The sequence below is a fragment of the Denticeps clupeoides genome, chromosome 15 (assembly GCF_900700375.1).
Source record: "Denticeps clupeoides chromosome 15, fDenClu1.1, whole genome shotgun sequence".
In the NCBI taxonomy this organism is placed as follows: Eukaryota; Metazoa; Chordata; class Actinopteri; order Clupeiformes; family Denticipitidae; genus Denticeps; species Denticeps clupeoides.
This window is the reverse complement of record NC_041721.1, coordinates 7670708-7693269: the sequence shown is the minus strand read 5'-3', so window position 1 is coordinate 7693269 and position 22562 is coordinate 7670708. Positions and strand designations below refer to the sequence as shown.

Here is a 22562-nt window from a genome sequence, read left to right as displayed (position 1 = left end):
CACGCACACACACAAACACACATTTAAATAAACATACTCTAAAACTTTTTACTCACCATCCTGAATGGCTTTTGTTCACGAGACACATATCGACACTAACACACACATGCCGTGAAAAGCCCTCCATGTTTTGGTTTCTCCATGGATACCAAAGAAAAGTAATAATCAGAAAGAAGAATCAATGGTGGCTCGAAAAGCTGGACACTTTATTGACTCCAAACCTTTATTTCACAGGAAGTAGAGGTTGTGTAACAGCTTATCAACCTTTTTCTGAAGAGTGAACCAGGCAAGGACTACAGGCTGGGATTTAAAGAGCCAAAAGCAAAGCATCCAGGAATACAACTGGAAATAGGTCTGTGTGTGTGTGTGTGTGAGTGTGTGTGTGTGTGTGTGAAATGGGAGTCTGTACGTGTACAGTGGTACCAGTCTAGTTCCTATCAAGTCAGAGAAACACAGAGATAAAAATGAAACCATTTCTTTCCCTCTCACTTTCACAATTTGTTCTGTTACCCTCCGACTCCATCTGATTTCTCTCTCTCTCTCTCTCTCTCTCGCTCTCTCTCTCTCTCCCCGGGGAACGTCAGACATGGCTTGGGACTGTCAGAACATAAAGGGAATTTATGGAGCTGTTTAAATACAGCTGCGCCAAACATCTCACATTCCTTCCCTGATAGAGTTTAGAACCGAACTCATGACACTGACAAATGACCCTGCCCTGCCACCTCCACACACACAAACAAATACACACTTGGATGTGTGCATCAAAAGATGGCTGTCAAGCAGGTTCAGTTTGCATGTTTGTGTGAGGGTGTATACATACACTATTCGTGTAGCAATGTGTGAACTTGCACAATCATGGCTTCTATCTATCCAGTTGTGTGTGTGTGTATGGGCATAAACAGCAGTAATGTCACATTAACCACAGACGCACACAAATACTGCTGAAAACAAGTGTGTGTGTGTAGACACACACAAATTTGAATCTTAGTGGGGATGCAATGTTCTTTCACACAAATAAAAGCCATACAGTTCAGTGCTGCTGGTCATGTGTATGCATGTGTCCTTGTATTTATATTGTAGTGGATATAAATTGTCCTCACAAAGATAGGAACACCTGGAATTCCAGTGAAAGTGAGGACATTCTGCACTTCACTGTGAATCATAAATAAGTACTTCATTTGAACGCCACAAAAACGGTGTACAGAATTTTTAAATGATAAAAAACATGGCTTCAGCTTCTCGTGTGATCTAAAACGCGCAATTTTATTCTTATACCTCCATATCCGTTTTCTTAACTTATCGTTATACATGCAATATCAATGTGCCAAATAATTTGGGCAACTCTGAGGAATAATCTGTAACTTGGCTTCCATGTGTGTGCTTTTTTTTTTTTTTTTTCTACAAAAGTGTGTTGGCATCCATCAGCCAGTCTCTCATTCTCTGAAGGATCTTAATCCTCATCAAGGGAGACTCAGCCCATCCACCTTTATACATAGTGTGCATCTGTGTGCTGCTTTTTCTCCCGTGTTCCTCGCCCTGTTTTTCTGTACTTTGTGTCGATTGCTAAAACACTGAACCCTATTGTCTGAACCAAATTCTCAGTTGCCTGAACCCACGTATTGAATCAGTCACTCTTTTGGCAAAACCATAAGCACTTTTGGTGATTTTTTTTTTTGGTGTGGCACAGGTGGCAAAAGTCAAACACAATTAAAGCTCAGGTGTCACCGGTTGAACACAACAACTCAAAATGTATCACACATGTGGCTAATGATGTGAGGGTTCATTTAAGCCAGAGCACCGGTCTGTGAGGCACTACAATGGATAGAAATCTAAGAAGAGAAGTTTGTGTGAGAGCAGGTGAAGGTGGTCAGCAAGGACAAAGAACAGTAATATCAGATGAAATCAGAGCTACTGTGATTGACCATGTTCTTGTCCATGGTCTGACTATGAAGGAGGCCGGACTAAGGGTGCAACCACCATAATCTGAAGCTTTAGAGAAGATAACTTTTTACATTATACATTATAGTATGTAAATGTTGATGACAATTACATATGTACAATGGCTGTACTGTATACTGTACCACAGTAAACATGTTTCAGTGCATCACTGTGCCAGTGTACTGTTGTATTGTAATGACGGGTTAGTCTGACTGTTTGTAGGCCTATTCCATGTATGTATTTTTATAAGTGCATGTTCTCTTTTTGTAGAATTGAAAGACTGCCACATGGGGGTGGTAGGACATCTATGTTCTCCCCACACCAAGAGACCCTAATTGTCGACATGGTCTGTGAGAACAACACCATTAAACTGAGGACCATGTGCCTTTTGAGGGTATCGACAGTGTCAGTCTCTGTACTGTTGACCGTGTCCTCAAGCGTAACAGACTGCGCATGAAACAGCTGTACATAGTGCCCTTTGAACGCAACTCTGATTCCAGTGTGTACAGGTTGGTATATATCCAAACACGTAAATGTTGGTTACTGTAAGTAGTGATTTTACTGTAGTTGGCCTATTTTACTTTTTGAACTGGACTCAATGGAAAAACTGCATGAATAAATCTACATGGATGAAGCCGGGTTTAATTTCACCAAAAGGAGAGGCCGTAGTGTAATTGGCCAACGGGCCATTGTTAGTGCCCCTGGGCTGCGTGGTGGCAATGTCACATTGTTTGCTGCCATCAGCAATCGTGGTGTTGTCCACCATAAGGCTAACCTAGGGCCATACAACACTCACCAGCTCCTCATTTTCCTCAATCACATGCAAGATGCTCTGTTAGGGCAGCAGGATGAGCAGCCCATCTATGTTTGGGACAATGTGAGTTTTCACAAAGGCCTCCAGGTTAGAGAGTGGTTCAATATGAGTGATGCACTACTTTTCCTTGTACTTCGTTTGTATATTTTTGTGCTTTTATTTTTACGTACACACACTACATGTAAATGCACAGGATATATGATTTTTGCTTTTTTTCTATGTACAAGTGTAAAATGTCCAGGTAGTTTGTTTTGCAACATTGTATTTAGCCTAAATTAACATTTATTTCTACCGCTTCTTGTCCTGAGCATTGTGTTTTCCTTTTTTCTATGTAGTGTTTAGTGACTACTCAGTATAGTATTTAATTTAGATTGACTTGAGGCATGATTTCATAGTTCAGTTTTGGGGGGTTGAAAGTAGTGTGTATGAATGTACCTTGAAAGTTGAAGAAGTGAAGTGATTGTCACATGTGATACACAGCACACGGTGCACACAGTGAAATGTGTCCTCTGCATTTAACCCATCACCCTTGGTGAGCAGTGGGCAGCCATGACAGGCGCCCGGGGAGCAGTGTGTGGGGACGGTGCTTTGCTCAGTGGCACCTCAGTGGCACCCTGGCGGATCGGGATTCGAACCGGCAACCTTGTGATTACGGGGCCGCTTCCTTAGCCGCTGCGCCACCACTGCCCCAGTTGGGTTTTGTGTTCACAGTTTAGGGAGAAGGAGAGCAGCTTTCCAGGAATGTGTCTTGGCAATCGAGGAAAAACTGTAATGTTCATTAGATTACAACAGATCTGTCTGGTTTGGGTTGAATGGAACAGAGATTGGAGAGAGAGTTGCCGTGAGAAGCACAAAGGTCTGAGCAGGGCCTACGCCTTGTCGCCGCGCAGAGACAGTAACGGAGGAACAAATGAACAAAGGCATGAATGCAAATAAGGAAATAATGACTGACTAAATTTGGAGGTGCTTCATTGAATCAAAGCATAGAGCAGCTCAGGGGCGAGTTTATTCCAATCCATAGCCAACAGACAACAGGCCATGTGTTGAAATGTGATAACACAACATTCCAGCACTGAGGCACTCACTTATGCAGGCAGTGCTGTGTGTGTGAGTGTATCTCTACAAATTTGTGTATGAACTGACTATTCTGTCTTTACATGTGTTTATCTGTGTGTACCCACTTTAAATTTGGGTACAATTTGCTTATGTGTGCCTGCATCCTATTAAATATCCCTTACATATGCACATAGATATAAACTGGTGGGACTATTTCACGAGTGTTAGTTGTGCAGTGGCGTGCAGTGTGCTGCAGTACGTGTGTGCGAGACGGGTGGTTGACTCTGCAGCAGTGTCGTTAGGACGCTGGGTAGGAATATGTGCTGTTGGCTAATTTCCTCCAGACCGCTAATTGCTTTTTAAAACGTGGTGAAGAGGCGAGTCTGAGTGCTCCGCTCCTCTCCGGTGGCGGGGCTTTTACCGCCGCGCTGCAGACCGACGGACGACCTTAATGCGCGTTCGTAAGCATCGACTAATCAAAGGCAATCCGAAGCATTAATGAAGCCTGGTTTTCGCGGGCCTGGTGTGTGGCAAGCAGCACTTACATAAACAGATAAGCACCCAGTCAGTCATGAAGATGTTTTTATATATTGCTTGGTTCTCTCTCTCTCTCTCTCTCTCTCTATTTTTTTTCTACTTCTTTTGCTTTCGTTTTAACAGAGATGGAGAGATGCAAGATGAAAGTGTGGCGGCGGCGAAAAGCGTCAGATGCCTGTCCCCCGGAGGTGCTGAGACACGTGGACACACGAAAAAATCTCCCAACCACGGCACAGGGAACTAATAAGATCAAGGCGAGGATGGAGAAAATGAAGAAAAAGCAAAGGAGGTAAAATGGGGTTGAAAAGGAGCGAGAGAGAGAGAGAGAGAGAAAGAGAATAAATAAAACAAGGCTGGATATTAAAAGATGTCTTCGGAGGGCAGTGCCTGAGTCTTTGACATCTCGTACTTTAAGTAATCTGTTAATAATTAATGGAGACTTCACTTTTATCTGCCTGTAGCGCTCTCTCTCTCTTCCATCGCGCAGACTCACACACACACACACACACACACCTCCTCTAAAAAGAAGAAGGATCTCTCGCTTCCAAGACACGGAAGAGCCTCATTTTGGTTGAGACTCCATTAGCCAGATGAGCTCAGACTCATTATTACCTGACTGAAAGAATTCATTTAGACGCCCCAAATCATTATCTCAGCCCTCGTTAAAACACCGTGTGTCGCACCACGTCACCGAAAACACGTTAAAAACAACCGGGTTCCATCACGATGAAGCATTGTGGCCGCTTCAATGCCTGACTGAAGGCACATTTTACAAGTATATGCAATAACTGGGCAAACACACTTTGTTTTTTACAGCTATATGATGACCTATAGTCATATGAGGACCCTGTGTCACCTATATTGTTTAAATGTGCAACTAAATCTGTGCAAAAAGAATGTTAGAATCCTAAACCTAAACGTAGCCCCAAATCTAACACACAAAACTAAGTATCTCTTAGTGAACCTCTTAATGAATATTTTTCTTTGTAAAATACGATATAACACACAAGCTCAGAGATATTGTCGAGCGGCGGCCTCTATAATGTGCAGGTCACCCATATGATTGCATAAATCCCTCCAACTCCCCTTCTCCATCCTCTCATCACAGACTTGTCTCATTTCCCTGATCCCCCGAGAGGGTGTCATTATAATAACTGTCATCATCTGGGGAGGAGGGGGAGCAGTGAGAGTGTGTGAGCGGGTCGTGTTGCAGCGGTTCAGGTGTAAACAGGTCCAGAGCTCAGCTGTGCGTGCGCAGGCTGTGATGTGTTAATGCTGGAGATTACTGAGGCAAATGCTGCCTTAATAAGATGCCAATGAGCGCTTTCCTCTGTCAGTTTGTGCACCTCTGTGTGTGTGTGTCTGTGTCTGTGTGCTCCTATGTGATGCAAGCATGAGCAAGACATATTGGTGATATGGTCAATGTTTTACAAGTAACCTGCTTAACCTAATACAAAGTCCTTAGCTATCACTCAATCACATGCAAATACACACACACACACACACTCAGAAACACACATATGCACACATGCATACATATATATACTAACTGCTTATTAACCATTGGAGTTCTCTGTGCTGTTTGGATTCACAGCTACTATCCCTATGTCTGACATTGACCTTAAGTTGGAAACCATGCAACTTGTTAATTGATCAAATGATTTTTTTGGGACTTTTGGGGAACGTGTATCAAAAGACGCTCTCTCTCTCTCTCTCTCTATATATATATATATATATATATCATACCTGATGCATTTCATGCAACTGGGACTGTACTTTAAAGTTTTTTTTGGTAACAAATTGTTCTTATATTGTTTTCAATCACAGTTCCTGAAGAATTCAGACTAATTTTAGAAACAATTACTGATTTCTTGGAGAGATATCATTTTTATACACTGATAGTCACAATAAACAATATTTTATTGTACAGTCCTAAAGCCCTGGGGAATCTGTGTCCCCACAAGCACAGTAGCATACAAACGCACACAGATACACAGACAAACATACACAAAATGAGGCTGGGAATGACACAGCATGGGACCTGTGCATTCATATTCATCCCACCATATAAATATGGATCACATTCAGCGACTTGTGGCAGCAGTTAGCTAGATCTCAGCCCGCCGCCAGAGAGAGCGAGAGGGAATAGGAGTGTGTGGAGGGGTAGAACGGAACAATGGAGCTGCAGAATGAAACAAAACCGAGAGAGGGAGGGGGGCAGGGGGAATGTGAGCAGGAGGCAGGAGGAGAGAAAGTTGGAGATGGGTGAGAGCGAGCGGGGGGATAGAGATGGAGACAGAAACCGGTGGTGTTGAGGCCCTCGGGGGAGGCGGTGTCTGCTCCTTTCCAATTACAGGAGAAATTGAGAGCGCTGGAGATTGGGGCCGGGGCGTGTGCGCGTATGTGTCTATCTGTGTGTGCGTGCGCGCGCGCGCGTGTGTGTGAGGTGTGCGAGTCCGTGAGCATTTGGGGGAGAGTGGAGGTTAAGAGGGCCGCCGAGATGAGGCCCTTTCACCGTTAATTGTGTGGGTCCTTGTGGGACGCGCCGCGGCCGGCTGGAGGCATCCAGTCACGTTACTCTCCGTCCCAGTGTAATTAGGAAGTGTGAGGTTTCAATAATCGGCCCGTTCACAGGCGGGGAGGGAGGCGGGCGATCGTAACTGGCTTCCTGGATCCACTGCTCAGCGGGGACCCCAGATAGATGCCGGAGGTTGTGAAAGGGCCGTGTAGCTACAGGGCTTAGAGCTCCCTTGATATGAGGATTCATCTCCACTCGTGTATGACCAATCCTGCCCAGATTTCCAAATGGACACCAGAGCTGCCTGCGTATCCGAGAATCTTGTGTTAAGCCATTACTTATCCCCAAATAGACCCGACACGCAGCGCTGAAACGACCCAACGAGGCCCGGCGGGAACTCGTTTTCAGTGCTCCTCAGACACCCAAAGGGTTAAGCTCCCCTCCAAAACCCCTCCATCTTGCCAAAGTACCGCCAAAAACTGATTGCCCATAAAGCTCTGCCATAACTTTGTGTCATAAAACATCTCTTTTTAATTCACACGTAAAATGGTGACACGAACACGCGTCGTTTAATTTGTATGTGGTAATAATTTTTATGAGCTAATTCTAAAACACATTAAGGGGAAATGTGTTGCCTGATAAATGAGCTCCTCCATGTGTAATTGCGCTATAATAGGGCCAAGATATTATCTTTGAATCGAGGCACGCGGGATAGGGCATCAATGCCTCCCTGTCAACAAGCCATCCGTCTCCTGTCAGCACAACGCAGCAGCAGCGTCGCCCTTAATGCCGTTAAATCGTTGCACAAGCAGTTGTTTCAGAGCGCATCGCCTAGGGTAGCATGCATGTTTCAGCATATTGGACACATATTGAGATAACAGGGGAGCAGATGGGCAGAAATAAAAAAAAAATGAAATACAAAAGAACAACGAGGTACTAACAGAGCATCAGGAGTGCGCTGACTTGTGATGCCGGTAAATACGGAACTGAGGCTGTCATCGTTCTTATTAGACGTGAACGATGTAGAACTGCTGTTTATTTTAATTGTGTGTGTGTGTGTGTTTTTTTTTTTCAGTAAAAAGAATTTTAATTTGACCTGTTTTCAGATTTGCGAGTGTGTGCCCTCTATGGGTCAGTTACGGGGCTATCGCAACCGTGCAGGCTAAGCGGACGATTGCCTAAAGCCACCCCTGCATATGCCTCATTATGTTATATATTTGAACTGAAAAGCTGATTAAGGTGCAGTGCACCCGCCAGTGGAATTCAGACGTTCAGAACTAATGAGTAAGGGACCGTCCACAAACTGTCCCTGAGGCTTATTTGACACTAGCAGATCTGGGAAAATACGCAGCAGCGGCTTGTGTGTTTACATCAACGATGTGGAAAAGCAGGTATGATATTTTGTCCCACAGTGAACTATGTATATGGATGGGACGATAATAACGTCCTAATTAACCACGTAAAGATTAATTTTTTTTTATAGCACAAAATCACAAATGATACATCCCATTTGGCTTTAGCAGGACCCATCTAAACAGATCCTTTCTGAAAAACAAGGATGACAATTAAAGAATTGTACAGAGCGAGAGAACTAACAATAGAAAGCATTACAGGGTATATGTGTGTCTATGCCAGTTACCCATATCTCTATGCCTCTCCAATCGCTAGTTTTTTGTTTTTTTTCATTATTTTACATGTTTTTATGCATACTGTTTTAACTGTGTGAAGCAGTCAAACGCTGGTTGATGAACTTAACCGAGCAATCATCATTTTAAACTGCTACATTGAAGGAAAATATTTCACTCAAAACTTTTAAAACCAGAAAAAAAAAAATAAATTCTCCAAAATTTTATTTTCCCCTCCAGGCCCCTCCTGTGTGGAAAATTCTGGAACATCTCGTCACAACAGCACTTCCTTTTTTCATCACATTCCCGCAGCAGCAACAACGCAGATTATAATTCAAAAGGGGGAGAAAAGTCTTTTTTTTTTCTTTCTTTCTTTCCTTTGCGTTTTTCGCAGCCACCGGAGTGAGTCAGTTTCCTGTCGTGTATAAGTGCTAATGAGCAGATCTCGGGAACACACATCCAAGGACGTACGCTGTGTTCTCTCTTCTCCCCGCCGATGTCGGCATTAGTCTCAGAATATCGGAGCGTCACTCTTAGTCACGGGCCGCGGTCTTTCGAGCAAGACACGGCGAGACATGCCACAAACGCGTCCCGAATTACACCAGTAAACTCTTCACTCACACCGGCCCACACAGTACGAAATAATACTCAGTCCTGAAAAAGCTACATTTCTCGACACACGACCCTTGCGCGTTACGGATACAAAGGAAACCAGGAATGCAGCATGAGCGTTTCTAACGTGAAACAGCAAAGATCATTCGGTGAGTTACGGCTGGGTTCTGAGGCATGATGCAATCACATATGCAAGAAGCGTGCAACTGCTGATGCAAAGGTTGCCGCCAATGAGCTCTCCCGAATTCCAAAAGGAGGTGGGGACAAGGGGGACGTTCGGCCTGCCTTGTTTCTCTGAACTTGTCATCGCTGCGCTGGAGCCCAGGATAAATCTCAAATATGTGAACCTTTCAGCTTTCATCCCTACAACCTCCACCTAATCATTTGACAGTTTTCTGTTGTTAACCGACGACAATGGTGTGACCACCATATGATCAGGATTAAATGTGCTTTAACATAACCACTTTCTAAAGTAAACTGTTCGCTTTGTCTCAAACAGTTTTGATCCATTGGCAATGGAGGAAACGTCAAAAGATATATTATGATATGTTGCAATACCATTTTTGGCCCAGCCTTATTTAGCACCTAGACATCTTTCACTGAAACTGAAGCAGTTTGAAGGACTGGGTGTTGTATTGTTTGAAGTTGTTTAAGTCCAATTGCTGAAAAACCTGAGGTGAGAAGGAGGGAAGAAAAAAACGTTCCAGAACTGCGTGTGTGTGTGTGTGTGTGTGTGTGTGTGTGTGTGTGTGTATGTGTGTGTGTGCTGACATGCAGCCTTCACACCAAAAAACACATGAAACTAAGTATCATGACCAGAATTATAGGGAATTAAAAAAGCTCGACCGCCGTATTTATTCACAGTGCAGTCAGAAATCCAACTGGCACCAGCATTTTTCATGTTTTTGTATGTTCCTTTTTTTCTTTTGGCATAATTAGAACCATATTCCTCCAACAAAACGACTTCCATTCCAGCTGAGGGGCCAGTGATGTCACCTGGATGAGAGCCAGTGTTTTCTTTTTCCTTCCTCCCCTCTTTCTGCCTCTCCCCTTCTCGTCCTCCTCCTCCTCGTTCAACCCGACTCCCACACAAAGACTTGGGTCGCAGCAGGAGCATCCATTCCTACGCAAACAAGCCGCTTTTCCATGGGATAATTAAATAAGGAAGAGAGGCAGGACCAAGGAGAGGCACAGACATGAGAAAAACAAGAGGAAGAGAGATAAAACAACTGCAAAGAGGAAGGAGAAGAAGCGGGAGGAGAAGAAGAAGAAGAAGAAGCATGTCTTCCTGCTGCCCCCTCTGTGCCAAGCCCAGAAAAATCCTAACGAATGATTTTCAGCATGGGGTTAACTGGCGGAGAGAGAGATATGGAGCGTCCATGACAGGGGGGCTTGGCGTGTTTTATGAGCGCTCCTTCCACCAGAACACACACACATATATCACACATCCACGCACAACCACGCCCACTCGCATGGTTCCACATGCACTGAAACACACACACACACACACACATACACACTAGTGCAATGGGAGCGACACGCAAATCACACACTCATGCGAGTGCAAACACCCACACAATGTTTCCATGATAAAAAAAAAGGATTTCCCACTCCGGTCCCGACTCTGCACTTCGGAGACTCCAGGGAGGGGAGGACCAACGTCCAGAACAGACTGTCCACGTAAAACACTCATATACACGCTTACCTGCACAGACCAAAAGCAGACATACACCGGTGAACCTTCCTGGCGGACACTTTCCTACTGATCTATGCGTACACACAGAGGTGTGTGTGTGTGTGTGTCTCTCTTCCAAGCACTTCTCTCATTGCAGCACAGCAATCTGTTCAACAGACTCAAAATTCATCAGGGCCTGTAGTTAAATGGCAGGGCTGCATGTCCACCTGAGAGGCTTCATGCTCGTGTGCTAGAGATGAAGCAAAAGATAGAAACAAATAGAACCAAAGAAAAAACTTGGGCGTGTGTTTGAGCGTGTGCGCATTTAAATTGCGCGTCCACGGCACGCATTTAACCCCACAGCGGGCGGGAACGAGGGGCTGACCTCTCTGAATAATTCCCTCTTTTATAACAGAAAACTGCGTACTGAAACGCAGAGGCAGGGATGGATTGGAGGACGGGGATGGGGGGGTGGATGACGTCAGTGGCTCCCTGATGGTCACCCAGACGTCCGGTTGGCTTCTCAGATGCTGCTAGCATGCAGCACGTCTCAAAAGATCCATTTGTCCAAGGCCTGTCCCTCCATCAGAACAATGGTGCTCACAAAAAACAGCATGTGCACACACACACACACACACACCAACCCATACATCCACGTATTGTACGCACGTCATCATTATAAAGGGCCTGAGACCATTTTTGGATAATTCTGGAAAATCTTGGAACGAAGTGATTTTTAATAAAACAAAACAATACAAGTCCCGCCTTGACACACAGTCAGACCACGAAAAGCACCGGGTAGACTAAATGTAACAGGGCATCTGTCCTGCGTATTTTCCCTCTCTCCTTCTCCCTCCTATCTCCTCCGCGTCGCAGCACGCCGTCTTTAACGGCGTCACTCCGATGGGTGCGTGAATCAGCGTCAGGTCTGGGAGGAGTTCCGTAAATTACAGGCTCCTCCTACAAAAAGGAAAAACACCAACAAGACAGAACATACAAACCACACATCACATGATCACGGGACGTAACAGTAATATCTCACTAACACGTGTCTGCATCTACCGTCACAAAACCAGACTTTTCTAATCTTTTGACTCTTTATATGGGGACAACCCTTCTAATCCTAGTAATCCAGGTAGACACTGGCACTCTCTTAGGCGTGGGTCAGAAGGAATTTGGTAAATGCGGAGCGCCGCACCGCTCCTCCCTCATCTAGTGGTGCGATGGCGGTGGCGATCATTGTAATTATCCTGCTCTGGTTGTCAGAGTTTGTCACACTGGGGTCTGGGCCTCCTGTGGGTATCTCTAGCGGGGAGGAAGAATGGCCAATTGTTCAGCAGGATGCCATGATGTGGGGATGATGCCAAAAAGCAAAATAACTCTCTCTCTCTCTCACACACACACACACACAAACACACACACTGTCTGACTGCACAATGGGCTGATTGGCAGATTAGAGCGGAGGACTCTATAGCACAACGACTACAGTCAATCAGTTTTGGGCCAGACACACACACACACACACTTATACACGCCCACCTTCCTCCCTTGCACTCTTAACCTCAGGGGTTCAGCCTATTGAAAACAGGAAGTGTTTCACAACCAGATCACACAAAAGCAGCCAATAGGACAGAAAACTGCATTTGCATCTTATCCTGACTACCAGAACACACACACACACACACACACACACACACACACAGACATAGGCACAGCCAAGAAGAGGTCAGAGCGCAGCGCTCATTAATTAGCAACGACTCCTAGACTCGCATTGCCATGCCAGCAGACTGCCCACCTAGCGTCCTGTTGGAGGTGCCAGTGACGCGGGGACTGAGGCCGGCGTGGACAGGTGGGGAGATCAGAGGAGGCAGCCGGGAGCTGGCGCTGCCCGGTGATCCGGACTGAAACTAAAGCCAGCATGAGAAGCAGAGGATTGGGCAGAGGTTAGGTGATTGTGCGAAACCCTGCATCTAATACACCCGCAAACACTCGAGATGCTCTCGATTGTTGGCTCTCTGCTTTTCTGTTTCCTTCGCACACGCGCGCACACACACACAAACACATACATGTTCTATATCTTTGTAAGAACTCAGGGCATATCAGAAATGTCTCAGTAGGTCCGTAAGGTCCTCACTAAGATATGCATCTACACACACATACGTTCTCAAACACACATGTGCTGTTTTTTCATTGTGAGGAGCCCTAATTTAAAAGAAATTCTCTATTGTCATATATTTGGGGGAACATTACATCCCAACTGAGATATAACGTACTGTACAAAACACATTTGTCTTTATATCTTTATGAGGACCTGAATTATTTGAGAAATTTCACGTCATTCTATCTTTGTGAGGACATTTGGGCCACAAACACACACACACACACACACACACACACTCATTTGATGCCCTCATATACTATTATAATCCCACTTTTTCTTCCTCTCACACACACCATGCCACAGTCCAGATAATTAGGCTGTCAGAATCATATCCACCCTCTTACCGTGCAACACAGTCTCATCCCTAACAGGATTCATTATAAGCAACACAGCACAGGTCAAAGGTCATCCGACATTTGAAAAGGCAGACCACCTCTCGGCCGCCCCCCACCCCCATCAGCACTCTCTCACGCACGTGCGCGTTTGTGGCATGCGCCGCCTGCTCTAATGGCACCCGGGTTGTAATATTCCACCGCCTCACATGCGACTGCGCCACCGGCTCGACCATCTTCCTCCTCCATCCCTCCGTCAGCTCCTCCCTCTCCATCCTCCCCCCACCCCCCCTCTCTCTCTTTCTCTCTACTCACCACCGTTACCTCTTTTATTCTGGAGGCTGGAGACTCAGCACCCCCGGCGAAATGAAATCAGAATGACTCTAATGGAATTCCAGCGCGGCTTGACACAGAGTAATCTAATAAAAGCTACAACTTGTCATTGTTATTTAATGCAATTTTGGTCGTAATCAAGTGCCATTAATAAGAACGCTGTTCCTCATTACCCACTCAGTGAACCCGCTTTCCCACGCCGAGTCGATGCATGAAAAACTACACAACATACTCTTCCTCTCTCTGTGTCTGCGCGTGCATGTTCAGGCGGGGACGCTTATTCCTCAGCTTTCCCCACCTCAGCCGGACGAAAGGGAAACGAACGGGAGAACAGACTGAGCATCCCGCGCCCGCTGGCACACTCCCTGTCTGGGGTTTATCTCAGACTGAGAGGGGTTCTAACGCCAAGCTGTGTGCGTGTGTGTGTGTGTGTGACTCTGGGGGTTCGGGCTTGGGGGGAGATGAGGGGGATCAGAGGCGCAGAAAGTAACAGAGCCTCTCACTTCAAACACCGAGCGAGCGGGCGGGCGATCGCGACGAGGAGAGGGAGAGAGAGCAGGCTGGAGGAAAGGCGGAGAGATTACGCCTCCAGCCCCCCATCTCCACTCGGGACACCCGGTCCACCATGCTGAGCCAGGTCCATCTTTTGGCCGCTCTGTTATGTCACCGGAGCGCCTGTCAATCATATTCTTAAAACAACATCTTAATGAATGGAGCATCACACGTGCTCCTCCTCATCTGTCTCCTGTCTCCTACTCAGGAAGTATGTAAAGTGATGGACATATTGCGGACTGGGGCACACAGAGAGAGAGCGAGAGCGAGAGAGAGAGAGAAAGAGCGAGAGAGAGTGTGGAGAACGTGAATGGGGAAAATGACTGTGTGCATAAGACGTTAGCCTCATTAAGAGCCAAAATGTTCTCAGCCATCTACCAGCTTCATTAGGCATAGAAGTAGATCAAATCCTCAAACGCACTGTAAGCTGGAGCAGGACGGAATAGAAAAGGGGAGAGGAGGAGGAAGAAGAAACAAAACAACCGTAAGCTAGTCTTTATTAAGATCCCAGAGAGTCTCTCTCTCTCTTTGTGTGTGTGTGTGTGTGTGTGTGTGTGTGTGTGTGTGTGCGGGGCTGCAGCTGCAGCGCTTTAATAAAAGCAGAGATGAATGCCTCTCCATTACTCCGTTCCACCTCCCCTCGTCCCTGTCCCTCAACAACAGATTACATCCCCCCCAACACCGGCTCCCGGCCCACCACTTGCCCCCCAAATGAGGCTGCCACTCAAGCAGCCCGACGCCGGGGGAACCGGGACCCGGTGTCAGGCGGTGGCAGTGCGAGTGTATTTATCAGGCGGGGGTCTTCCTGTGAGGGGGACACACTGAAAGCATCTTTTTTTTTTTATCTCAGATTTTTGAAAAAAAAAAAATATAATAATAATAATAATAATTTTCAGAGATAATAAGGAGGCCAGCGGGCGCTCGGCCGGGTGGAGAGGTGACCCGGTTCGGGGTGTAAATAATTGATGGGGAGTAACTGGCTCCCCTTCAGCTGGAGCAGCGCGTCTCTGCCGTACCCTTGATCTATTTCTACCGACTCTCGTCCTATTTAACGGACCCCTGAAAAGTCGGTCGCCCCCCCCCCACCCCCCGGAGGAAGCCTCGCTGTTGGTGACGGGCGGGTCGCGCGTTCCCCGGACCCTTCAGGTATTAAAAAGCGGGAAGGGCAGGAGACGGGTGGTGAAGGAGAGAGGGTGAAGACTTCTTCTCTTTTATCTTGGTCTCCGTGTAGAAGGTCTCTCGTAAAAAAAAAAAGAGAGAGAGAGAGAGAGAGAAAAAAAAACTTATTTTTCTGTGCACAAACTGCACAAATGTGCAAATGTCCAACGCAGCGGGGGACACACGTTTTCTATATATATATAAAAAAAAACTGGTCATTATTATCAATCCATTTGAACGTGCTCGTCGCACAAAAGAGCAGCGTTTTTTCTAAGAAGAGGACCAGGCGTGCGTCAGTGTCACACTTCCCCCCCTGCGACACACACGCACGCAGCGGCGGGCTCGAACTTCCGCAGCCGGAGAGCAGAAGTCGCCAGAATCTCTTCTTTATTCAGAACTCGACTTACTTCGCGGGAGAGTGGTATAGATCTAATATATAGAAATAAAGTATGTATATTTATTTGTGGAGTTGGAGGAGGCGCGCCGGCGGGGACAGGTGGCCTGTCCACTACGTGTGTACGCGTGTGCGTGTGCGTGAGAGAGGAAGGTGTGTGTGTGTGTGTGTGTGTGTGTTTGAGAAGTGGGGGCTTCAGCACCAGCAGGGTTAATAAGATGTTGGGCCGGGGTGCTGTTGCCGTGCGTCAGACACACGACAGACGGAGAAAGAAGAGAAGTCGGGGATAAAAAAAAAAGTCTCTCTCTCTCTCACACACACACACACTCCATCTGGGTCTAACCGAGACAGACCCCCGCACAGCACAGCCCGCCGGTACCGTCGTCAGATCCGCCCATCGTCCTCCGAGCTCTCCGTCCCCGTTACCGGAACCTCCCGTCCCGCGCGCGCCTTACCGTAACACGTTCCAGCTCTTGAGCGGGTCCAGGTCCGAGATTATAGAAACCATGGCTGGGAGGCTGCGGAGAAGCACGGACAGGCGAACGCGTGAGAGAGCTGCGCCCCGTCTGCGAGTGGCAGTCCGCTCGACTCTTCCCTCCGTGTGATCAGCGGCTTGTCATCCCCCTCTCTCTCTCTCTCTCTCTCTCTCTCTCTCTCTCTCTCTCTCTCTCTCTCGCTCTCTCCTCTCTCTCGCTCTCTCTCTCGCTCGTCCTCCGTCCCTCCCCCCCAAATCAGCTCTACGCCCCCCTCCCTCTCAGTCTCTCTCCCTACGCGACCACAGACACCCCCCCCCCCAAAAAAAAGGTCCTAAAAACCGGCCACAAATTAACCCCCCCACCACCAAAAAAAAAAAAAATCCACCTGCTATGGCAGATCTGGTCACTAACACCCCCCCCCCCTTCAGTAAGGCAGGTAGAAGACCATCCATGAACGTTCACGTGCACTCGAACCTTAATCCTTTTTTTTTTTTTAAGGCAGCAGAACAATTCGATATATTAAAGTCGCTTTGGTGGGCGGCAGACAAATCAGACCTGGAAGACCCTACATCGGACCAAAGCAGGGCCTGCTCCAGGGCTTAATGTTTGAGGGACACTCAAACATTAGTTGACCTCTGTGCACCTCTGTCTTTCTGTGAAATGTGTGCCCAACTGGCTTCTGCAGTTGCAGTCGACCCCTTATTCAGTTGGCGTGGTCGATGTGCTCCACCTTTTTCATGTAAAACTGCATATCGCGCGGATTAATACAGATCGATGTTTTTTTTTTATTAGAAGAGGTCCCTATTCTTACATCTCCACCCCTGAGCTGCAGCACATTGCCATCGCGGCTGGGCGCGGAGCGACAGGAACGCACCGCGTGAGGCCCGCAGTATCTGACACAGCCCATTTCCTGTCTGACACACCACCACTTCCTGTTTTTGATGTTTCTGGCACTTTCTCTGCTCGTCCTTGCTTCAGATGACTGACTTGTTCTCCGTCAAAGCACCGTCCCCAGGACCCCCGAACAAGAAAGTCAATTTCAAAGCTATAAACTAATGACAATATTTGAGATACGCGAGCAGTTGCGGGGGCGTGCCGGAGAGAGAAGGAGACCTCATGTAGGAAGCACCAAAAATAGACGAAAAAAAAAAAAAAAAACAGACCGTGGCATCTCCCATAGCAACCACAGACGCTTTAAATAGACTGTCCTCAGCTGAGGTGAGTCTCGGCAAACTCGAGGGTCCGTTAACGACCCCCCTTTTTGTTCCTGGTGATTGGAAGAAGGATCTCATTGTTTCCGTAATCTCATTAGAGGCGCCGAGTTGCAAAATCATGTACACACACACACATTGACATACACCAATTACAAATTCCTCTTTTATAGTCCCCACAGAAGAAAAATACAATAATTCTGCCGCTTATTTATTGCTTATGATGAGAGGCATGTGAAAAGTAAAAGTGCGGATATTTGCGAGCGACCACTGATGCCGTTTGCTGATTGGCCCTCTTCTGCTATTGAGCAACACAAATAAATGTGTGCGTTTGAGTGTGTGTGTGTGTGTGTGTGTGTGTGTGTGTGTGTGTGTGTGTGAAATTACTATGAAGGGATTATTTCATAAACTATGATATTTCCTGCCTTTCTAAGCCATTTGATCCCATCAAATAAGCCTTAAGCCATCCACCCACACGTACATTGTCTAAAGCGCTCAATTTATGAGACCCCCTCCCCTTCAAACAATGTGGAATTGGGCTCAGAGGATTTTTTTAAAAATCAAAGGCTCATCCTAACTACATTTGGTTCAACATGATGAGAGAAAAAAAATAATAAAATCTTATCCGAAATAAAATATGTGTTGCACAAATCCAGGCACATCAGGGTTTGAGGATGAGAATGAGGATGAAGGAACCTATTGAAAAAAAACCCCTCATTATTACATTATTATAATGAATGATAAAAAATGTCACCGCTGCTTGCTTGTGATCAGTAACTGCAATTTACACGTACGAGGGAGCGCTCTCTGGACATCACCATCGGATGAAAAAGTATCATGAATCTGTAGCTGTAATGTGCAGTCACATGTCATAGCAACAAGAACATACATAGGGTGACCAGAACATTGTGTGCATGTGTGCATGTGTGTGTGTGTGTGTTCTGCTGATTACACAAGCACACTTGTGGAAGCTGCAGATCTTAGCAAAAGCAACCGTGGCAAAGAGGAAAGAAAGGAGGAACTGGAAGAAGTGCGAGTGGGAGTGTGTTGGGGGGGGTTGGGAGGAATTGAGAGCGATGGAGGTGGTGGTGGTGGTGGGGCGTGAAACCCCTCTGGGTGTGCATATGTAAATGCGGTTTTATCTGTTTAATTATTTATTTTTTTCGCATCCAAATCAGAGAGATGGCGAAAAAAAAAAAAAAAAAAAAAAAAAAGGGTCCCCGCGTTATTGGGGGCATTCATCATGCGAGCTAACAAGCAGTTGTTTACCTGTCACCAGCAGCCCGGCTTCGGCGGCCCTGCTCCTGGGCTGCGGCTTTTTAAACTGGGGCAGGCCCAGATTCTTCATCCCCGCACCTTGCTTTATTTACTTCTCTTCCCACAATTCCTTTCCTCGAAACCTGTAACGCACACGCATGGGAACGCACACCTCCGCGGACATGGCAGCGAGAACGTGGGAGGGAGGGAGGGAGGGAGGGAAGCGGGGCGCCCGGGATGCCGGAGCGGAACTGCTCCTAATCAAGCCTTCAGTAGGCAGGAGGGGGAGCGCCGAGCGGGACACCAAAATCAATACGGAAACAGCGCGCGTGCAACACGTCCGCCGGAGGAGCTACGAGGTGTGAACTCAAGCGCGAGTGTGTCCAAGCGTGTTGGAGGACTGGAGGAGGGAGAGATTGTGTGTGTGTTTTCAGCCATCGCCATTGGCTCTGTATTTGTGTATATTTCTGGGTATTGCAGCGCTGCATTATGGGTGCCTCAGAAGCGCAATTTCGCTTTGTTTACATCCACGTGGTTACGTAACCACGTTACTGTACGCTGGTAATAAAGGAGTCTCTTTTACAGTCCCGCGCGCTGAGTGGGTCTCCGACGAGGACGCGCGCCATTACAAAATCCATTCTCGTCTCGACGTGCTTATGAGAAAATTGCGCTGGCCACTTAAGGGCCCGGAATATTGATAAGAGGAGCATTTCTGCACGGGCGCCATTCCCTTACGCACAGACACACACAAACACACACACACACACACAAAGGCTCTCGCTGGAAATTGTCGAGTGGCTGCGCGCGAGAGTTCTTAAACAAACGCGCTTAACAAACACAACTCCCTGTCCCGCATTCGTGCACCCCTTCTCTCCCTCCCCCCGACATCGATCCCGGCCTCCGCCACACCCCCGTCTGCTCTCTGGCCAGGGAACAGCAGACGAGCGCTCGCACTCAGACAAAACCGCCAATTAGGTCGTTGGCGATTAGATTGGGAGATTTGGGGGGGGGGGAGGTGGAGAAGTGGAAGAAAAGAGAGAGAGAGAAGAAAAAGGGTGCGGCACGTCCACCTGTTTTAAACTTTGGACTGACAGATGAGAGGAAATGGGAATGTTTCTGGCAGAATATTTGGACATCCCTCAGAGACGGATCAGACGGCATGTTGTACACAGACAGCAGGTGGATCAGGAGACGGAATCTGGTCCTTCTACCCCACTCATACACAGACAAGACATGCAGGGCCCTATTTTCCCGATGCCATATAACTCCACCATCAGAAAACTTTAATAAAAAAGGCTAACTACATGCATGCCGGCCTTCATAGGGGGGTGTAGTCCTGGGACAATTGCCGCAGTAATACTTATATGTCCACTATATGTCCACAGACAAACCCTGTGTACAAGGAGCATTCGGGGGGGTGAAGATCAAAGGGAAACTAAAAGGAAAGAGAGGAGATGGACTGAGGCCTACACATGACTGTGTGATGTATTGACAGAAGAGACTTAAATTGTCCGAATGAGGAAGTAGGCTGTGTGAGAGCTGACAATCATTTCTATGGGGTGTCACAAATAAATACACCCCAGCAAAATGGGCTGGTCATAAGACAACTTACAAGCAGTCTTGTGACCTTATCAAACCTGCACCATGTGCTATCTTTTATCTTTCACAATACCATCAATCCTTTTTTTGGTTTTGAGGTTAAGGGAAGGGTCACCAATGATAACTAAAAATCAATGGGGAGTGATCACTTCTGTAATGGGAGTCTGATATTTTTAATCCTGGCAACACAATGGAAAGAGTCTCACTTCTCTATGTGGCCACTGTGATTGGTTGATGCAATGCTGATTGGTTGCAGTTGCGAAACAGACAGTCACAAAGTATGCTAGTATGTAGAAATCATCTCCACTACCATCAAACACCAGTTGAGGGACCGTCCCAAAGATGGTTTTCTTCTTTAATCTGTTTTTGGTTTTTTTTGTGGCTTACTGAGACATTTCATGTTGGGTTTCTTTCCACTGGTCATAAGTTGACACCAGGGGAAATGACAACTCACCAACTTCCTGTTTCCACGTGATGCAGACTTTTTTTTTTAATTCCTCACAGTCTATGCTGATCTGTGGGTCAATGTTGCACTGCAGTGATTGACGCTGCTGCCGGTCCGGACCCGGTTTTGGTGGGATTATTTTCATTGTGTTGGTTGCATCCCACAGCTATAACACACAGGTCAGATGGACCGGTGATGCTAAATTGCTCCTGATGTGGGTGCATTCACCCTGCGCTGTGCTGGTTGCTGGCAGAAGCTCCAGCTTCCCTGTGACTCTGACCCTGGATAAGCGGGTTTAGAAAAAGGATGAATGGGCGGATGGTTTGAGGCTGTCTGGCTGTAAAGCGCTGACACAATCGCACACTGAGCCCAATAACACAAACACACACGGTGTACGCCATCATGCTCCGACTATTAGTGCCTCCCCTGGCGTCGTGTCAATCTTTGGCGAGAACGTGGCAATGCGGCGAGATTGGCTTTCACATTTTCCCCCTCTCGCCATCTATAGGTCAGGGGTGTGATGGAGTCTCTGCCCGGATCACAATTAAACCCAGGAAAACAGGAAACAATCCCCAACACCATCTGGGCACGACGCACCCCTGGGGCGCGTCCGCCGATAAAAACAATCGCCCTGCCTGTCAAAATAATCCCGCGCAAAAACAAACGCCGCTCCGAAACCGCGCCACTCCTTCCCCACCGCCCGGGCCAGAGGTCGCCCGCCAGGTCACTCTCCATCTCCTGTGTTCAGGAGCTGGGGGGAGGTGGGCGCTTGTACCGGGCCTGATTCAACACGAGGAGTGCTATATTCGGCGCCGGGCCTGCAGCGCCAGAGGGGATATTTTTAAAGCGGAAGTCGATCGTGTTCAAATCCCTCTACGGCTGCAGCTCTCCTCTCCGGTGACATTTCCTTCTGTCGGATGCTGTGGGACAACTGTTACAATCACTCTTGCAATCTCCAAAAAAATGATAGAATTACAAATTATAGAAGCACAAGAGACAAAAACTTGGGACCCATTTTTTGGAACAGGGGCAATAGTGGCCTAGCGGGCAAGGAAACGGACCCGTAATCAGAAGGTTGCCCCGAACCATCAAGGTGCCACTGAGGTGGCACTGAGCAAAGCACCGTCGCCGGGCGCCTGTCATGGCTGCCCGCTGCTCACCAAGGTGCGGTGGTAAAAGGCAGAGGACACATTTCGTTGTGTCACCGTGCGCTGTGAGGCGGCGTATCGTATTCGCGCTTCGCTGTGTCCCAAGGCCCATTTTTTCTACCTTCTCCCGGTGGAAACGTGTCTGCCGAATTCGTGAAAGTGCGCTGCTCCTTTTTTTTCCCGCCACGCACCTGTGTCCTTAAAACGAATGACGTTGCGTGAATTTCCTGCCCGTGTCCGTGGTGATTTTTAAACGAGGCTTGGCTGGCCGCATTGTCAGCGCAGTGCTATTTTAAGGCGGTGAAATGACACTGCACTTTTGACCAGCGCAAACGCGTCTGAAGTCAGTGGCGCATTATTAAACAACATCTAGGCGGCATGCGTGGCTGCTAAACACTCGCGCTGGGCATAAGCACCATGCTCTCGGCTGTATAAGGCCGGGTGACCGGATTTGAGCCGGTAAAAATACCTCATCACGAGCAGGGTGGGTTCTATTAGCGCGAGGGGGTCGCTAGCGAGGCTTCAACTGGCGTGCGCGGCCGAGAAACCGATCCACTGGCGCGAATGGAAGGGAACATGCGAGTGGGGTGCCATAATGTGACGGCAGCTCAAAAAATTTCCAGGTCTCCAAAAGAGGACATGTCCGGGCAACAGAGGCCCTTTAGGTCACCCATGAGGGATTCTAAGCCAGGATTCTTTTTGTTTTTTGGAAAAAAATAGA

General features: G+C 47.3%; 1 protein-coding gene across 2 annotated transcripts in view; it reads right to left on the bottom strand.

Moving 5' to 3' along the window:
* The window catches only part of celf2 (cugbp, Elav-like family member 2), a 119004-nt gene extending 102660 nt beyond the window's left edge, over positions 1-16344 (bottom strand). For both annotated transcript variants that reach the window (XM_028954669.1, XM_028954672.1), the window contains exon 1: positions 16161-16344. In XM_028954669.1, the coding sequence (XP_028810502.1) occupies positions 16161-16213 (53 nt within the window). In that variant the 5' untranslated portion in view covers positions 16214-16344. The remainder of the gene's footprint in view (positions 1-16160) is intronic.
* Positions 16345-22562: the final 6218 nt, after the last annotated feature.